At 37.3% G+C, this 20097-nt stretch overlaps 1 protein-coding gene across 4 annotated transcripts in view; it reads left to right on the forward strand.

Annotated features, from left to right (window-relative positions):
- MYOF (myoferlin) overlaps nt 1-19005 on the forward strand; it is a 122226-nt gene extending 103221 nt beyond the window's left edge. For all 4 annotated transcript variants that reach the window (XM_026670749.2, XM_087964202.1, XM_026670750.2 and 1 more), the window contains 13 exons: nt 1606-1761; nt 2257-2348; nt 3565-3735; nt 5241-5389; nt 7732-7871; nt 8752-8840; nt 9040-9135; nt 9498-9639; nt 13279-13378; nt 13478-13671; nt 14724-14833; nt 17208-17355; nt 18358-19005. In XM_026670749.2, the coding sequence (XP_026526534.2) occupies nt 1606-1761; nt 2257-2348; nt 3565-3735; nt 5241-5389; nt 7732-7871; nt 8752-8840; nt 9040-9135; nt 9498-9639; nt 13279-13378; nt 13478-13671; nt 14724-14833; nt 17208-17355; nt 18358-18402 (1632 nt within the window). In that variant the 3' untranslated portion in view covers nt 18403-19005. The remainder of the gene's footprint in view (nt 1-1605; nt 1762-2256; nt 2349-3564; nt 3736-5240; nt 5390-7731; nt 7872-8751; nt 8841-9039; nt 9136-9497; nt 9640-13278; nt 13379-13477; nt 13672-14723; nt 14834-17207; nt 17356-18357) is intronic.
- The last annotated feature ends 1092 nt before the right edge of the window (nt 19006-20097 follow it).

Here is a 20097-nt window from a genome sequence, read left to right on the forward strand (position 1 = left end):
TGTGTGAAATGATTGCATTATGTGTACGATGTTGATCCATTCTCCCATGATCTTATTTATGTTTTTAGTTTTATTTCATGGATATTTTAGCCTTCATTTAAATATTTGTTTTACTGTATACTATGCAGAGTCACATTATATGAGAAGGATAGCTATAAGAGAGAGAGAGAGAGAGAAAGAGAGAGAGAGAGAGATGAATATGGATGGATGGGTGGGTGGGTGGGTAGATAGATGGGGGGGGAGAGAGAGAGAACAGGTAGATACAAGAAGCTTCAGAGAGAGAAAGGGAGAAAGCAAACAACATGACTTGCAGTTTATCCCTGATTTCCGCCACAATGCATTCATATTCTTGTCAGATTGTCTCAAGGGAACAAGTGTAGCAGCAGTCCACAGGATGAATGGCTGGAAGTTTCAAATATTCAGTCTCAGAAATGTTCTGAGATTATATACCCTGGCCCAATCTCCTACTCATGAATAGTTGTTTGATAGTTATTGCTGTCACCCCATATTTTTCCTTGGCATCCTCATTCCTAACTTAGTCGATGAAAGAAACAGAACCTGTATTATCCTTCTGGCATATAAAGGATAATGAAATTTTAAAAAGATTTAAGTACAGTATCCTGACCCTGTAGCTTATAGGCATATGGCGAAAGATTACAGTACTTCCTGCCATTGGGAGAGAGACCAATCTTATCTGAAATAAATGAAATCAAACTTTATTTTAAAAATGCAGGCAGTATGAAATGCTATTTACCAAAATATATTCCATGTGTTAAAAGTAATGAGCCACGGTTGATTCGGTTTTCAAATTAAATTTCAGTTCACACAAAGTTAATAAAAAATGAAATAAGCTTCTTTAGAACAATTAGATATTCCATTAAATGTTCTTTTTGTGCAACTAAATAAAAACATGGGGCAAAAAGTTTTAACTACAACACACACACACACACACACACACACACACACACACACACACACACACATAAATGGAAATCAAATGCTAACATTGTATTCTGGCTAAACTGGCTTATTTATTGGCTATTTCTTTTTAAATAAAATCATCTCAAGCAAAATCCTCTGAAATTTATACCAGATAGCTAACAGAATTATTGGGAGATATTATCCCAAATACAACTTCATCTTCCATTTCTGAGGAATTAGATAAAATTTATTAAATCTACCATAAAGGAAAGATATCGGGAAAAACTGTTTCACACATGTGATAGAGTATCTATCCCTCAAATATTGATTGAAACATTGGCTATCAAATGAATATAGAGTTTTCATTGCACACACTTGTTACAGTATCAGTCAAGAAAATGAGAGTTATCCAAATATGTTTAAATTAATATTTCTAAAGTACTTTCTTAATGCAAAATGTTAATCAAAACAAGTTCTCATTTGTAGTCAGAACAATACAAATAGATCAAGTCAAATTTTGCAAACAAATACTTTTTAATGAAAATAATGAAGTATGATTGTGTATTAGGGCTGGATACCATTTTAATAAATGAATAAATGAATGTGATATCGTATTTTCATACCTTCCTTGACTGTAATAAGGCTTGTTTTGGCTTATTTACTATTATTCATGTGATTTAATAGGGCTCTTTCCGGATCTACACATTACCAGATGATCCAACCGTACCACCTCCTCCTCGGCAGTTTTGTGAGTTGCCAGACAGTGGGCCTCAGGAATGCATTGTACGGATTTATGTAGTACGAGGTTTAGAGCTCCAACCTAAGGATAATAATGGACTGGTAAGTTAATAGCTCCAGCCAGTAGTACCAATTAGAGCAGTGTTTGTCAATCTCAGGAAGGTTCAGGGGAGTTGGTCCAGACATCTTAAAGCTACTGAGGTTGAGATTCAGTAGATTAAAGCATTGGGGTGCATTTACTGGTAAATAATGAGTTGGAATGTAATTGACAGGAATGAATAAATATACAGTGACATGCAGTGTTCCTAAATAAATGCGTTTCACTAAAGGTATCTTAAAACGGCATTTATTATGATCTGTCTCATAGCAATATGGAGGAAATTAATAAGATAAAGGTTCTGTATTTAAGAGCATAGCTACCTTCTCCATTTAAATGTTTGGAAATTTAGAATTTTTCTGTGACCTGAACAGCTGTGAACTTAACAGTTATAACGTATTTTTGATCAGTCTAGCAATGAATGTTAACATATTTTTTAACATTATTAACATTATTATTATTAACATTAACAACTTTTTTGTTTATTTGTTTCCAAATAGTGTGATCCTTACATTAAGATCAGCTTAGGCAAAAAAGTTGTTGAGGACAGAGATCATTACATTCCCAATACACTGAATCCAATTTTTGGCAGGTAGGTAATTAAAATATTCCTCCTTCCCTTGTAATTAGAATTTGTGTACAGAATGCCAGATTGGGATCATTCTATTAAAATAGTAAAATAAATAATTGCGAATTTATTTTCATATATGAAAAAATAGATATGTGTGAGAAAGAAAGGAAATGTGATATGGTTTTCTGGTTGTTTGTTTTTCCTGTCATTTCTGTTTATTTTATCTGGAGAATATCCTTAGTTGGATTAAAACTCAGAGAATAATTGTAATAGAACAGAACAGTTCCCAAATGAGGAAAAAGCCCCTTGTTTTAAGCGTCCTTTTAATACCTGCAGAAATACTCTGAAACAGGTACTCTGGAAGTACATTTAAAGAAAGATTTTGGGAAAATTTAATTGATTTAATAGAATTATATATTCCTTACAAAACAGGTTTATCTGTACATTCTGATAACTTAAGAAATATTTTTGTAGAATCATAAAGTTTTCAAGGGATAGATAGATGGATGGATGGATGGATGGATGGATGGATGGATGGAGAGAGAAAGAAAGAAAGAAAGAAAGAAAGAAAGAAAGAAAGAAAGAAAGAAAGAAAGAAAGAAAGAAAGAAAGAAAGAAAGAAAGTATGATTTGACACACAAGGAATTTGTCTTGGTGCAGATACTCTCAGTATACACCTTGGAGGTCTTCTAATCAGGGGTTCCCAGCCTTCAGGCCAGAAACTGGGCTATGAAAACAAGCAAAGCCCCATCCGGGGAATGCAGGCAGCACATGATGAAACTATGCCTCTCTCCACAGAACCTGTCCCCAGTGCATAAAAGGTTGGGGGGAACTGTTCTAATCCAATCCCTTTCCTAAATCAGGTTTTTTTTTAACAATTTTCCAGACAGTTGGCAGTCCAACCTTTGCTTGTAGTTGTCCAGTGGTGCAAGACCCATATCTCTAAGAAGCAAAAAGCTTTTAACTGCTTAACAACTCTCATGATCAGGAAATTCCTCCTCTTTCTGAGTTTGGATCTCCTCTGTAAAACTTCAGTTCTTGTCCTGCCTTTGGACAAGGTGTAGAATGAATATTTCCTTTCAAGTACTGGTAGACCATCAATGTTACTCTTTTGTTTTAAATAACAGCACTTCAAACTACTCAGTTGTGTGAGCAGTACTAGTAATATTTTAGCTTTGTTCATCTTTTCAATATCCCTTTTCCGGAATTGAAATTTACTAGCTATTTCTGCATTTAGGATGTATGAACTGAGCTGCTTCTTGCCTCAAGAAAAGGATTTGAAAATTTCCGTCTATGATTATGATCTGATGACTCGAGATGAAAAAGTTGGTGAAACTACAATTGATCTGGAAAACAGATTCCTCTCCCGCTTTGGATCTCATTGTGGGATACCACAACAACACTGCGTGTGAGTCTTTCCTATCCCTATTAGTCCTCCATGGGCCCTGCTAAAACCAAATTATGGGCTTAATCTTGTGGTGTAAGCCACCTGGAATGTGCATTTATCTTTCTCTTTCCCTTTATCTGGTTTTTTTTTTTTTAAAGATGTGTAACATGATTGGAATTGCACTTATTTCTTTTAAACTATAACAAATATGGAAAGAATGTAGTGTATTAGCTTCTAGAATGCTTTCCAACTTAGATTCCAGTAGTGTCCTCATTTTCTTTGTCAAAACATGCTTTCTGTTCTTGTGTTGCATTCATGTATCTCTATGAATGTTACAGGTAGTCCTCCACTTACGACCATACTTGAGCCCAAAACTTATGTTGCTATGTAAGACATTTGTTATGTGAGTTTTGTCCCATTTTATGATCTTTCTTGCCACAGTTGTTAAGTGTAATCACTGCAGTTGTTAAAGTTAGTAATCTAGTGATTAAGTGAATCTGGATTCCCCATTGTTAGAGGATCACCAAAGTTGATGATATGACCCTGGGACACCACAACCACAATAAATATGAACCAGTTGCCAAAAATCTGAATTTTGATCACATGCCCATGGGGATGCTGCAACCGTTGTAAGTGTGAAAAATGGTCGTAACTCATTTTTTTTGGTGCCGTTGTGACTTTGAATGGTGACTAAACGAACTGTTGTAAGTCAAGGACTACCTATATTTACTGGGAAACCTAGTATGACCTGCATATACTCTGCTATGCATCAGATGGAAATGATGTTAGGAAAACTGACTGGTAATGTTACAAAGTTCTTCGCAAATGCCTCATCCAAAGAAATGCTGGGAGGGTTTTTTTTTCTTCTGGAATGTTCTTCTCTGCAACTCCAAACTGAGTTTTCAAGCCTGATCTTTCTTTTGCTTTTCCCATGACACTAAAATGATCCTGTCCAGATCTGAGAACTCTCTTTTCAAAGTTATCTTATAATGTCACTGACTTGAGCCACTTTACATAATATCTTTCCATGTGACCTTTGGTGGGAACAAATAAATATGACCCACATAATCATACCCCCAAAAATCCACTTCTTTGTGAAATGACTTTTCCTACAGTTCTTTCCTACAGCTAAATGTTTACACCACAATTCTGTAAACTCAAACAGTGTTTTCCAGGGAATTTCATTTATAAACTCCTTTGGAGTTTCATTTAGAAAAGCTCCTTTGTGGGAATCATGGAAAATCTTTTTAAGTAATTCCATATATGCAACATTGCTTCTCTAAGTATCTGGAAAATGAATTTATAACAAACTAAAAACAGTTTTTAGGAGATTATTTTTTAAAAAAAGTCTAATATCATTTGTCATTTTGATATTACAGCTTTTCTTTCCTTCTACGTCCCCACCTTTTTTTTCTTTGCAGGCAGTAGAATTTTACAATAATCACATCTAAGAGTAATCTAAGCATGTACAGTATGCCCAAAACTATAATGCATTTTTTCCAAAATGTGTTTTGTTTTCTATAAAGGTCAGGTATCAATACTTGGAGAGATCAATTAAAGCCAACACAACTTTTGCAAAATCTTGCCAGAGTTAAAGGCCATCGTACTCCAGTCCTCTCTGAAAATGGCAAAAGAATTAGTTTTGGAGGAAGGGACTATACTTTGGAAGAATTTGGTAAATCCTTGTCTATTTACTGAGTGTTACTGATTCATATTTGCCAAATTTATCTCCATTATGCTTTTAACTGTATAGACCATAGGGTTGCATTTATGGGTAGTCCTTGTTTAGCAGTCACAAATGAGACCAGTAACTTGGTTGTTAAGTTAAGTGGTCGCATAACCAAAGTCAAAGTTTCATTTTTTTCCCATCACAAGCACAAAATCCAGAAGTGATATCCAAATAAAAAACATAAATATGTTCTCCTCTTTGAATAGAACAATCAATTTAACCATTTCTGCTCTATCTTCCTTGCTAAAGGAAGTTGCTAAATAAGGACATTGCTAAACAACTCTCCATATATAAGAGGTGGTGATTTGGGATGCCAGCTCAGCAATGCTCAATGGACTTTTCTCTTGTACACTAGGAAAAAGTGGGGGGAAAATGTTCAAATAAAATGTGAGGGGTCCTTGGTGGTCTCTCAGCTTGTTTTCTTGCAGACATTTCATTACCCAAACTAAATAACTAGTGTATCATCATCAGTGTGAGTATCAGTGTAGGTATCATCAGTGCTAGTAAGAAGTGTGGTTTGCTGTCAGTTTATATTGTAGTGCCTTGCCCTGTCAGTGTTGGTGGGAATGGTCTTAGAGATTCTTTGGTTGGGCTGTTTTCTGTTGGCTTCTTTGCCACTATATAGAAGAAACAGGCAGAAGACTGGCAGAACACATCCATGGACACCAACTAGCAGTCAGAAGACACGATGCAAACGTTTTAATTTCACAACATATAGACAAACTTAACCTTAGTTTCAGTTGGAAAAAGGTGACCATCCTAGAGCAAGCCAAAACCAAAAACGCCAGGGGATTTCTAGAAGCCTGGCATTCTGGCAAATTAGCTATCAATAGACACATGGGCATTAACAACTTCTATAGACTATGCAAAAGAGACAATCAACAAGCCATAAAGGGAACAAAAAGACCTAAGCACTTCTCCACCAGCAATCAACAGTCAGATCAGCATAGAGATTAACATCAGACCAACAATCAAGTAAATAATAACCCAGTCAAGAAACTGCCAAAGAAGTCAACAGTAAACAGGCCAACCAAAGAATCTCTAAGAGATTCACCAACACTGACATGGCAAGCCACTAGAATATAAACTAACAGAATAGAATTCTTTTTAGAATAGAATAGAATTCTTTATTGGCCAAGTGTGGTTGGACACACAAGGAATTTGTCTTGGTGCAGATACTCTCAGTATACATAAAAGAAAAGATAAATTCATCAAGAGTCGAGAATCATAAGGTACAACACTTAATGATAGTCATAGGGTACAATAAGCAATCAAATCATACTAGGAAACAGTCAATATAAATCGTAAGGATACAAGCGACAAAGTTACAGTCACACAGTCACAAGTGGGAGGGGATGTGTAACAGTAATAGTAGTGCAGACTTTGTAAATAGTTGAACAGTGTTGAAGGAATTATTTGTTTAGCAGAGTGATGGCTTTTGGGGAAAAACTGTTCTTGTGTCTAGTTGTTCTGGTGTGCAATGCTCTATAGCGTCGTTTTGAGGGTAGGAGTTGAAACAGTTTATGTCCGGGATGTGAGGGGTCTGTAAATATTTTCACAGCCCTCTTTTTGACTTGTCCAGTATACAGGTCCTCGATTGAAGGCAGGTTGGTAGTAATTATTTTTTCTGCAGTCCTATAATAAATAAAGAATCTCTAAGAGATTCACCAACACTGACAGGGCAAGCCACTAGAATATAAACTAACAGCAAGCCGCACTTCTTACTACTGTAGCACTGATGATGTTACCTAGTTTGGGTAATGAAACATCTGCAAGAAAACAAGCAAGCTCAGAGAGCATCAAGGACCCCCCGTTTCAACCCTGACCTACAAATGTTTTCCTTTATTGGTATTATTACATAAAATGTGTCAAAAATTTGAATCCCATATATTTTAGATTTAAGGCACCACGTGTAGATATATTCTGAAACCAATATGTAGATGTAATGGTATGTGAGAAAAACCTTGAGAGACAGCAAGGAAAGGATTACTAGGGAAGGGTCAAGTAAGAGAGGGCATAGCCCACAGCTGTATAATGGGTGGACAAAGAGAATCAGAAGGGATCCTCCCTAGCTTTCCAGGCATTTAAGGAGATAGCAGGAGATTTGTACTTTCAGACTTGCAAGATTCTGTAAATGTACCCTTACAATAAAGTAGAATTTGCTCACCTGATCGTGTTTCCTGTCTGGTCTATTTAGAAAGGTTGGCAGCAGATAGGCATGCCTACTTTCAGTGCTCTGTGTAGTGAGTTTTTTGTGATTTTCACGGTTTTCTTTCACTTGATTTCAGAGGTAAACAAAATATTGCACGAGCATCTGGGACCTGGAGAAGAAAGGCTGGCTCTTCACATTCTCAGAACTCAGGGCTTGGTGCCAGAGCATGTGGAAACCAGAACCCTGTACAGTACCTTCCAACCCAATATTCCTCAGGTATTCCCTCCCAAAAATTCTTTTCTTTCTAAGTTCATGAGATGCAGATCCGAGGAAAAAGCTAGATACAAAATGATTCCTACAATAGAGTTAGGTACCTTTCTACTCTTGCATCCACCTTTTGTCAGTAATTCTATAGGGATATGATCTTTTTTTTAAGGGATATTCAGGTGTATGTCTAGGAAAAGCCCATTATGAATCGCAACATGTGAATGAAATTAAATAAACATCCGTAACATAGTCTCCTACCCTGTGATTTTTCTGATGAAGCTGACTACATAATACTTGATACTCCATGTTGCATTATCATTGCTTTGTTTCATCCAGCCAGGGAGACCTGCATTGGCAGGTAATATGCACACACCTTGTAATACTATTTTTGTAAAATAATTCTTACGGTGAAATATCACACACGCAATAAAAATAATAGTAGAAATATGTCATCCTAATCAGATGGTCATTATGGGAAGTACCTTGTGAAGGATGCTTCTGACAGTTAAAGTGAGTGCAATTTCAAAGCAATCCTACTGTGCAATATTATGACTTGCTGTTATGGGTCAGAGTCCAAAGGGCTGTTCTGCGTATGTCCTGTGAATGGTCTTCTTTTCATAGAAGTGCGGTGTCCCACTCTGTTGCAAAACGCTTTTGAAAAACCCATTAGTTTTAATCATAGTTTGTTCTTTGAATTTAAAAGAATTAGGTGGAGCTTCAATCCAGCACAATCCAGCCAAATGTGACCAGGGCATGCAGAGTGAATTCTTATGGGGTTTTGCATCCAGGTCATGTCATCAAATTAGAATACTGCTAGGTTAAGAGATGGGTTTTCTTGTCTTCTTTATTTAAGATAACGCCTGACATGATTATTATCTTATTGATACAGGGGAAGCTTCAGATGTGGGTGGATGTTTTTCCCAAAAGCTTGGGCCCACCAGGTCCTCCTTTTAACATCACTCCTCGCAAGGCTAAAAAGTGAGTAAGCTCGGCTGAAGTTTGTAGCATGATATTTCGTGGCCCAGAAATATTGATCCCTTCAAATCGTTTCCAGGTGAATGAGAAGTTCACCTTGCAGTCTGTTCTCTTCTGTTTCCCCTTGTCACCATCAGTGAACTCAGATGGAAGCGAACACAAGAGTATTAAGCCTTCATTATTTCCATATCTTGCATTGCAGGCATGAACTACGGGTGATAATTTGGAACACCAAGGATGTCATCCTGGATGAGAAAAGCATCACAGGAGAAGAAATGAGTGACATCTATATAAAAGGGTAACAATGACTTTGGCAGGACTTGTTGAAAATAGGAAAGCATGGTTCAGTGTTATGGAACCTGGTCACTTTGGCCTGCAATCATTAAGTATTGGAATTGCAATATTCACATTCCATCATTTGGTCCATATGAAAAGCCATCCATTTGGATGCAAGGTTGTACAGTGTTTGTAGGTTAGAAAGATTAGTCCATTAATCTTGATAACTTTCAGATGTATAGACTTCAGCTCCCAGAATTCCCCTGCCAGATTGGAGAACTTGGAGTTGACGTCTACATATCTTAAAGTTGCCAGGGTTGAGAAACACTGGATGGGTCAGTTCTATGGACTACACAGCTCAATTTGCTTGCTTCTGACTTTCAGCTGGATGCCTGGCCACGAAGAGTACAAACAGAAAACGGACGTCCATTATAGGTCCCTTGATGGGGAAGGGAATTTCAACTGGAGATTTATTTTTCCTTTCGATTATTTTCCAGCAGAGCAACTCTGTACAGTTTCCAAAAAGGTATGGACCCCAAGCACAGCTCTGCAATAACCAATGCACATAAGAATGAGCACCTAAGCTTGTATCTGTTTTAATGAAATTGTGAAAACCATTGTACATAAATCTGTAGGAAGAACCATGAGGGATTTTTAGCTTGCCCTGCTTCTCTGGCTTCCTCAACCACTTCTTCATCCACAGAAGAAAATAATTCTGACTTAATATTTTTCCCTAAGGATGGAAGAGCAAGGAGATGGTATATGGGTAATTCTGAACAGGAAATAGAAAAGAAAGGAGCACAACTCTTCCCTTTGTTGTTTTTTTTCACTAAAGGCTTTCACCTTTCATGCCCATTTTTCATTTAAAACAACAACAATCAAATATGCTTGTCCCATAATGTCTTATTTGAGAGATATTACATGGTGCAAGATAATAGCCTAGAAATATAAGTCAAGTCACTTCAAGAGTGATTATGCCTATCAGTGGGCAGTCTTTCCTGTGATTGCAGCAAGCACCCATCCCACCTTTTTTATTAATTTAAAAAGTTTGGCCGCCCATCTTACCACAAGGTAACTCTGGGCAGCTTACTATATGTGTGTGTGTGTGTGTGTGTGTACATATATATATATGTTTTCTTACTATATATATATATATATATATATATATATATATATATATATACACATATACATATACATATACATATACATATACATATTTGTTTTCTTAAAACGTTGCTACAACTTTAAAAGAACAAAGCTGAAGGCCATACATATACATATACATATACATATACATATACATATACATATACATATACATATACATACATACATACATACATACATACATACATATATATATATATATATATATATATATATATATATATATATATATATATATATTCTTAAGTTTTCGGGTACTTACATGTATGGCATTCAGCTTTGTTCGGTATTTTCCCACATCATTATAGTTGTGCTTTTAAAGTTGTAGCAACGTTTCGGCAGAATCTCATCTGCCAGCATCAGGCTTCTGTATAGTGTTCATCTGTGAGTCAGACTTTCACAGCCATTTCAGTCTGACTCACAGATGAACACTGTACAGAAGCCTGATGATGGCAGATGAGATTCTGCCGAAATGTTGCTACAACTTTAAAAGCACAACTATAATGACATGGGAAAATACCCGAACAAAGCTGAATGCCTTATATATATATATATATATATATATATATATATATATATATATATATATATATATATATATATATATATATATATATATATATATATGTTCGTTGTTCGGTATTTTCCCACGTCATTGTAGTTCTTTTAAGTTGTAGCACGTTTCAGCAGAATCTCATCTGCCATCATCAGGCTTCAGTATTGTGTCCGTCTGTGAGTCAGACTTTTACAGTGGTTTCAGATTTGATTTGGGCAGCCTATTGCTGTGCCAGAATGGTTTTTCTTCATCTTGATTGGTTGGAGTCTTGGTCTGTGTTTTGGTCTCGGAGTTTGCTGTGTTCTGCTTGATTGGTGTCTCTAATATCTTCTGTCTGTTTTTGGCTCTTTTGTATCTTGATTGGCTGGCAGCATTGTGTTGCTTTAATGGAGGTCTTTGCACTAAAGACCTCCATTAAAGCAACACAATGCTGCCAGCCAATCAAGATACAAAAAGAGCCAAAAACAGACAGAAGATATTAGAGACACCAATCAAGCAGAACACAGCAAACTCCGAGACCAATAAACACAGACCAAGACTCCCAACCAATCAAGATGAAGAAAAACCATTCTGGCACAGCAATAGGCTGCCCCAAATTCAAATCTGAAACCACTGTAAAAGTCTGACTCACAGACGGACACAATACTGAAGCCTGATGATGGCAGATGAGATTCTGCTGAAACGTGCTACAACTTTAAAAGAACTACAATGACGTGGGAAAATACCCGAACCAAGCCGAACACCATACATGTAGTACCGCGAAAACTTAAGAAAACATATATATATATATATATATATATATATATATATATATATATATATATATATATATGTGTGTGTGTGTGTGTGTGTGTGTGTGTGTGTGTGTGTGTGTATGTGTATGTATATGTATGTATATATATATATATATATATATATATATATATATATATATATATATATACACACACACACACACACACACACACACATACATACATACACACACACACACACACACACACACTATTAATAAGTTAAAACAAGCCAAACATTGCAATACATTTAAAGATGGGGAGGCCGAGGGACCAGGATGGGGGGGGGGAGTGAGATCTATTGTTAATCAGTCACTGTGATGTTCCCTCATTGGAACCCCAAACTAGCTGGCAGAGCCAGGTCTTTAGATTCTTGTGGAAGGGCAGGGAGGGGGGTGTTGAGGCTGACCTCACAATGGGGGTGGGGGGTGGGTGCAGAGGTGGCATTCAGCAGGTTCTGACCAGTTCTGGAGAACCAGTAGCGGAAATTTTGAGTAGTTCGGAGAACCATCAAATACCACCTCTGACTGGAGATTTTACAGTATCCTTCCCCTGCCACGCTCACCAAGCCACGCCCACAGAACCGGTAGTAAAAAAAATTTAATCCCACCACTAGGGGGGGCAAGATGTTCCACAGGGCAGGTGCAATGGCAGAGAAGGACCTCTCCTGAGCCCTGTCCGCCAGAATTTTTGGCTGATGGGGCCCGCAGGATGCATCCCCTGCCAGCACAGGCAGGATAGTGGGACACCTTGCTAATACTTATTTCTGTGAAACACCTTTCTCTCTTTTTTTATTGTAGCAATGACAATAGAAGGAAAGTTCAATTTTTCAGGCAAAAGTTTTCACACACAAAAAATGAATTTCGGGGATGCAAAACATATCAGATATTGAGGACAATGAAAAACGATATTCAATTCAAAATAAAAAGGCTGAGTAAAATACAATCAAAGATTATGAAATGAGTCAGAACAACTGAACCTTTGAAATATTTTCTATGAACTACAAAGATTGGGGTTGGGGGGATGTCACAGAAAAGACCCTCTCCTCCTAATTCTTATTCTGTTTTGCATTATTTTGCCAAATGTGGCAGCAACATTACTAACTGATGCAAAGGTTAGGGATCAGATAGTGTGCTGAAAGCTTAACACAGTTCAACACAGATTGTTAGTGATTTACCAAATGCAAATCATGGAATTGCTACTAATCCCTAACAGTGGACAATTCCACACTTAAACTAGAAGGCAAAAAAAGTCACACATGGAGCAGCTATCTGCAACTCCTTAAAACAGATCTATCTTTTCCCAGGCTCATGTAGCATTGTCTCAAGTTCACAGGAGAAAAAAATAAGTTGCCAAAGATTTTTTTGTACAAGATTAACTGAATCTAGTTTATGCATATGTTCCTTGAATACGAAGTGTTTAACCAGCTTTCAGTGGTCAGAGTATCACTGGCTTCTAATGTACCCAAAGAACTGAAGCTAATTGATCTTTTTAATCTCTGTAGATTTTCTTCAGGCAGAACTGAAATGCTGTTGATAGAAAGCGTTAGATAGATGATGCTAAGAGCACTTTTGCAAAAGATGATGAGGGAAATTCATTATAAATTCCTTGCTTAGTCTCCTTCTCTTCTGATTTTGGCTCTTAGGAACACTTCTGGAGTCTTGACAATACCGAATTCAGAATTCCACCCAAGCTGCTTATTCAAATATGGGATAATGATAAATTTTCTTTAGATGATTATCTGGGTATGTATAAAGTATTTCAGGATGGGGATAGTTATGTCCTGATGTTCTGTGTGTGAGAAAATGATGTTTTCTTTCTCTGCCCTTTCTCTTTCCCTTTAGGTTTTGTTGAACTTGATTTGCACAAGGCAGTGGTGCCAGCAAAGGTTTCACAAAAGTGCAGTTTAGACATGATTCCAGAGCACAAGCCAATGAACGTGATGAAGAATGTTAAGACTGCTTCACTCTTTGAACAAAAATCCATGAGGGGGTGGTGGCCGTGCTATGTTGAAAAAGATGGTTCCCGTGTTTTGGCTGTAAGGTTCTGTTAATACTTCTTAATGCTTGGGTTTTCGTTTCGGAATGGGACAAATCGCCATGGCCAACTTACCTCAGCTGACTTGCCATGGCTAACAGGCCATAGAACAACTCGCCACGGCCAACTCGCTACAGGACAATTCAATGTAGGACAACTCAAGAGAGGGACAAGTCTTGGTATGAGCCTTCTCAAGTTAGAAGTGCTCGGGTTCAAATCTAAAGCAAGACAAGGCCTGCTGCTACAGTTCACTTGTCTCTCTCTTGAGTTATCCCACATTGAATTGTCCCATGGCGAGTTGTTCCATGGCGATTTGGCTGCAGTGTGTTGGCTGGGGTGAGTCAACCATGGTGAGACAATCGGGGCGAGTTGTCCTAGACCCTTTCATTTTGCTTCTCAAACTTTCACTACCCATCTTCCTTACAACAGATTTAAATTGTTTCAAAGGGGAGTGTTGCACACAATATTTAGTAAGTAAGTAATTAAGTAAATGAAAAGTTCTATACCTGGAAGCGCCTTCCATGGGATTTTTCATTTCAGTTGTCTTGAGATTTATAATTCTAAACTATTTACATAAGCTCATCATTAAATTTTGGTTTATAGAATCTGCTCCATTTCTGGTCATCCCATTTCTTTGACTCCTCCACAATAGACCCTGATAAAGGGACAGAATCCACAATTTATTTAATAACTGGTTTTTGCCCCAAATATTAAAGTAGTAGAGATTGAATTGATTATGAAGATAAATTCCAAGAAGTACCAATATGCAATGAAAATCAGTGCAACTTATGCACACAAAGCATACCCTTATGTCACAAAATCTGAATGTGATTTTTGCTTGGTGGGTTGGGGGATTTTCCTGGGGAGAATCTGGTTGTGGAATTCTGGGAATCCACACATTTTAAAGCTGCTGAAGTTGAGATTCACTCTACACTGAATCACATTTCAGGATGGGATTGAAATCTGTTCATGTATCATTGGACATCATGAATTAAAAAAAACATTAAGCTGCAGCACTATAAAGTTGTTGATAATATTTTTATTTATTTAAAGGGTAAAGTTGAAATGACTCTGGAAGTGCTTGGTGAAAAAGACATTGAGGAACGACCAGCTGGTAAAGGAAGAGATGAACCTAATATGAACCCCAAACTAGACATGCCAAAGTAAGATATGTTCCATTTTTTATTTTAGGGTTAATATCTTGCAGATTGGCTTCTCAACATGTTGATATGATGGTTTAAGTATTGGGGATACCTTGAGAATGGCAAGTCCATGGAAACGTAAAGGTTTACAGAGAAATTACTGAGTCTATCATCTGCACCTCTATAACTGTCTGGTTTGGCTCTGCAACCCAACAGGACAGACACAGACTTCAGAAGATAATTAGAACTGCAGAAAAAACAATTGCTACCAACCTGCCTTCCATTGAGGAATTGTATGCTGCATGAGTCAAAAAGAGGGCTGTGAAAATCTACAGACCCCTTATATCCTAGACATAAATTTTCAACTTCGGCCCTCAAAACAACGCTATAGGGTGGGGGTGTCAAACTCACACTGTCACAGTGGCATCATGTGATGTATTGGGAGTTTTCCCCCTTCCCTAAACCAGGCATGGGTGTGGCCAGCATCTGGCCTGTGGGCTGAGAGTTTGACAGCGCTGCTATAGGGCATTGCACACCAGAACAACTAGACACAAGGACAATTCCACCACCCCCCATGCCATCACGCTTCCACACAACTAATTCCCACAACATTGTCAAACTATTTAGTAAGGCTGTATTACTATTATTCTTTGCATTTTTCCTATTACCAATCTCCTTTTCTACTTAGGATTATAACTTTGTTGCTTGTTTCTTTACAATTTATATTGTTTTATTTAGTTTCCTAATATGATTTATGTTGATTGCTTATTTAGTATTCTATGACTATCACTAAGTGTTGTATCTTATGATTTATGATTAATGCATTTTTATGATGACTATGATCATGATTTATCACTTATAGATTTTATGTACACTGAGGGGCTTATGCACTGAAGACAAATTCCTTGTGTGTCCAATCACATTTGGCCAATAAAGAATTCTATTCTATTCTATTCTAAAACGAGAATCATTTCAATGAGAACACATGCTTAGTTGGCTCCTAGTGGTCCAGTGGCCTTTGTTTTAATGCCTAGTCTAGCCCAAAAGTTTGACTTTAATGGAGACATTGGAATTCATTTCTATATTGCACAACTTCTTATAACTTGCAACTTGAAAAATTACACTGAGATGATCATTTGATAGTCATTTCGTGCAGCACTTTCTCCTCCAATCATCAGTCTTTTCTTCAAGACAAATATGTTTAAGAGCAAGTGAATTTGTGCCTAGCACACTGTTGTGCAAACCTTACTTTTAAGAACTGTAACAGAAACAGTCGTGGACATTTGAAGATGAGAGGGATAGAAATAAACACTCTTTTTAGGCAGAAAAACTGGAAATTTGAACATTTACACAAAAATGCAAGTAGTACTCACTTACTGATCATTCATTCAGTGACCCTTTGAAGTTATAATGGTACTGAAAAAATAACTTTACAGCCCAGTTATGACCTTTTATGACTTTGCAGGGTCCATCAGTCACATAATTTTATAGTCAGTGTGTGTTGTCCTCTGCCTGACCTCTTTGTTCCTCCACCTTACAGAACAGAGAGATTGAAGAGGAGGGGGATTGCAAGAGAGTAAGCTGATTGCTCTTCTACACATCAGATGCAATGCAGCCCAATGCATCCTATGCAAACAACTTACTCTCTTAAAATTTCTTCTTCTCCAAAATCTCTGCTCTGTGATGGAGAGGGAGGAAGCAATTTCTGCAGATAGTCTCTCCTTTGCCTGATCCTTCAATCCTCCTGCTAAGAGAGGGATTTCAAGAGGATAAGATGTTTGTTCTTCTACAAACTGAGAATAATGTGATCTTACCAGTAGCAGGAAAAGGTCAGACAAAGGAGAGATTACCTATAGGTATAAGCTGCTTTTTTTCTCCCATACACCTGTGCACAGAGTGGAGAGATTGGAGAAAAGGGGATTTCAAGAGTACTATAAGTTATTTGCATAGTACACCCATATCTCCCAACCCAAAGCTTGGCGGTGGGGTTGTGTCACTGCATTGCTTTCAGTGTGTACATGGCAATAAACTGTCACTTGAACATTCCAAAGGGCAGAGGAGTAGCTAGGAGGCAAACAAAAGCCAAAAGTATAAAACTGAGTTGTCTTGTCTCTTTCCTAGCCAGAAATCACATTTGCAAACGCCCGATTTCCCATTTAGCAACTACTTCTCTTAGCGACAGAATTGCCCATGTCAATTAGGATCATTAACAGGAATTCCCTGTGCCTCTTATTACATATTATATGGCATTAATATCTACATAGGATCCTTAATCTTCAACAGATCAGTAATAGTATTCATAGTATTTATGCTAGATTCTTAAAGTTAGGATTTCTGCACACATAGTCAACCATGTAAAAGCCATGCACCAACTGGGTCTTTTTTCCTTCCACAGCCGACCAGACACGTCCTTCCTTTGGTTCACAAATCCATGCAAGACCATGAAATTCATTGTGTGGCGGAGATTTAAGTGGGTCTTCATTGGCATCATCATCCTGCTGATTGTGCTTTTATTTGTAGCAATCCTCCTATATTCCTTGCCAGTATGTATTTTCTGTTTGAATCTTTTTACTTTCAAGTTAGTTAGGTTGATAATCAGGTTATACATATGTGCACTTGACCACAGACAGACAAACATGCCTTTTGGGTTTCAATAGGCATTGATGGAAAGTTAAATGTTTTCAGTTTTACTAAGCATCGTTAAATGGATTAAAATATAAATCAATTCATTATTGCGTTAATTAGGCAATTATTTTATACATGTTCAAAGTATAAGATACTTTAGGGATTTTTTTTTCTTTTGTTCAATTGTCCTATTTTCAGAGACTTCCAGGACATATCCCTTTTCTTGGTTTGCCATAGCCTTTTTCCCTAGAGCTAACAGTAATTAGACCATTTAGACTTATAGTAAATAGACTAATTAGAATGTTTAGGATTCTGTAAAATTATACTGATAATTCACAATTTATAATCCAGTTTTACAAATGTTTTTTCCTATGGATGTTAAGCGAACTCATTGTTCAATATGGGGAATTTTTGCTGAAAACAAGAAGTAAACGCGATCATGTAACAGGACGCTGCAGATGACCGTAAATACAGGCTGGGTGTCAGACCCCTGAAATGCAACCACATGATCTAGAGGGGGCAGTCATTGGGCTTTAGGTATCTTGGGGGCGGGGGGAATCTATTGTAACTATGATCAGTCACTAAGCTACCAGTTGTAAGCCAAGGACCATAACAGTAAGTAGACTAATCACTAATTATTGTAGCTCTGTGTCAAGATCATGTAAAAGATCACTTCCTTTACACAATATTTATATACATTGCTCTGAAAGTAAGTTAAATGTGTCACCAAAGCAGGAACTTTTTGAACCTAAGCTGTGAGCCAAAAAGGAATTCCATATACGAAGGAGATGATTGACACTATAGGCATGTTTTTTCTTTAAACGATTTTGTAATGATTTTAGTTGAACACTTGTGAATTAAAAACTGCCATGCCTGTTTAAATGTGAAGAATTCATTATGGCTTCTTTTTATTTTTGCAGAACTACATTTCAATGAAGATTGTGAACCCCTTTTCACCTCGTTAAGGAAGACATTGTTCTTAAAGCTTGACTTTGAAACGAGGTTATACAATCTTTGGGCCAAATTGAACCATCACCTCAAATTATGAGTCTGTCTCTGATCTCCAGAGTTTTGCACCGAAAAGGATCATTTATGCAAATTCAACTACTATCCAAGATATTTTGAGAAATAACAGCCGAAAGTGACTATAATTTCTGAATTATGACTTTGATAGAAGATTATAAAATGATCTGTCTGTTTGGTTTTTAAACATTTTTCTCAATGTACCATTCATTATTTTTTTCAGTTTTACCTTCCTTTTTAAAATATACTTAATGTATTTACACTGTAATTCTGTACGTGTCTACTGGCAAGTAGTAAGCCCTTTGAGTTTCACAGGGACTGACTTCCAGGTAAGTGGAAACTTCAAAGGTTTATTTTAATTATGAGCAGTTTGAAATGGTGCCTCTTAACTTTATTCTTACAAAAGAAAAGACTATAAAATGGTTCACTAGTGGCATGAATAGGATACTATAAAAGGTCATAATAATAGCTCTAAGCTTCATTTTGCTACAGTCCTGCCTTATAAACAAAAGCAATGAAATAAAGCCAAACAAATTTTCAGTTTAGTTTTGTGGTTATTGTGCTTAGCAAAATATAGATTTGTTTTTATTTCCTATCGTTTCCCCTCAAGAGCAGAGTCTGCTTTTTTCGGAGTATTGAATATTTGGTTGTAACAGGAATTGACTGACCAGCTTGTTGCTGACATCATGGGTTGAGAGAGAGAGTTACTGGCTGAAAATCACCATAGATTGGACATGCCTCCTCTAAAGTAACCTCCTCAGAGAGTCAGAACTGCCATGACACTTGGGTCCCATTTGCGTTTGGTCCAGGTAAGGGACTGATAAATTTCACACACTACCAGCAGAGAATGATAATTTCTCTCATTATGGCTTAGAGAAAGGCAAGAAACAGCCATGAAAAGCACATGTGCAAGAGTGGATTTCTAGACCTGGGGAAGAGCTAAATGTAAAGGTTTCCTCTGGTCAGTTGTATCTGACTCTAGGGGGAGGTGCTCATCTCCTTTTCTTAGCTGAGGGAACCAGCATTGTCCAAAGATGCTTTCCATGGTCATGTGAGCAGCATGACTGTATGCCGAGGCACATGGAATGCTGTTACCTTCCAACCGAAATGGTACCTATTTATCTACTTGCCCTTGCATGCTTTTGAACTGCTACATGGGCAAGTAACAGGAGCTCAACCTGTCACGGGGCGCTTGGGTCTCAAACCTGAGCTGTCAGTTTTACAGCTGACAAGCTCAGCGTGTTTAACCACTCAGCCATCACACCTGCAAGCAAGTGCCTTTAACATAGAAATACATGACCGTGGCATCTAATGCCTACCAGGTGGGAACAGAGTGGGGGGAAATTTACCTTCACCTCATCAAAAATGATGGTATAGTGACTTAGTCACCATGCTTCATCAGATTAATGTTTGGGGCTTTGGTTGTTTAGAAAGTCTCTTCCCTGCTTAAATTGAAATGAAAACAGGCCCACTGAATGTGTTGCAATAATTCAAACAGATAATAGTACACAGTCCTGTCCTAAATAGAAATCAGTATTCCACATGAAACAGGTGATTCAGGATGGGGAAGCAGGTTAGCTACACAGGACTACCTGCCCATTCTTCATATGATTCCTTTTTCTTCTACTTGTCATCAG

The sequence above is a fragment of the Notechis scutatus genome, chromosome 4, assembly GCF_049901735.1.
Source record: "Notechis scutatus isolate UNSWTSFEM ecotype Mainland chromosome 4, rNotScu1.2, whole genome shotgun sequence".
NCBI lineage: Eukaryota > Metazoa > Chordata > Lepidosauria > Squamata > Elapidae > Notechis > Notechis scutatus.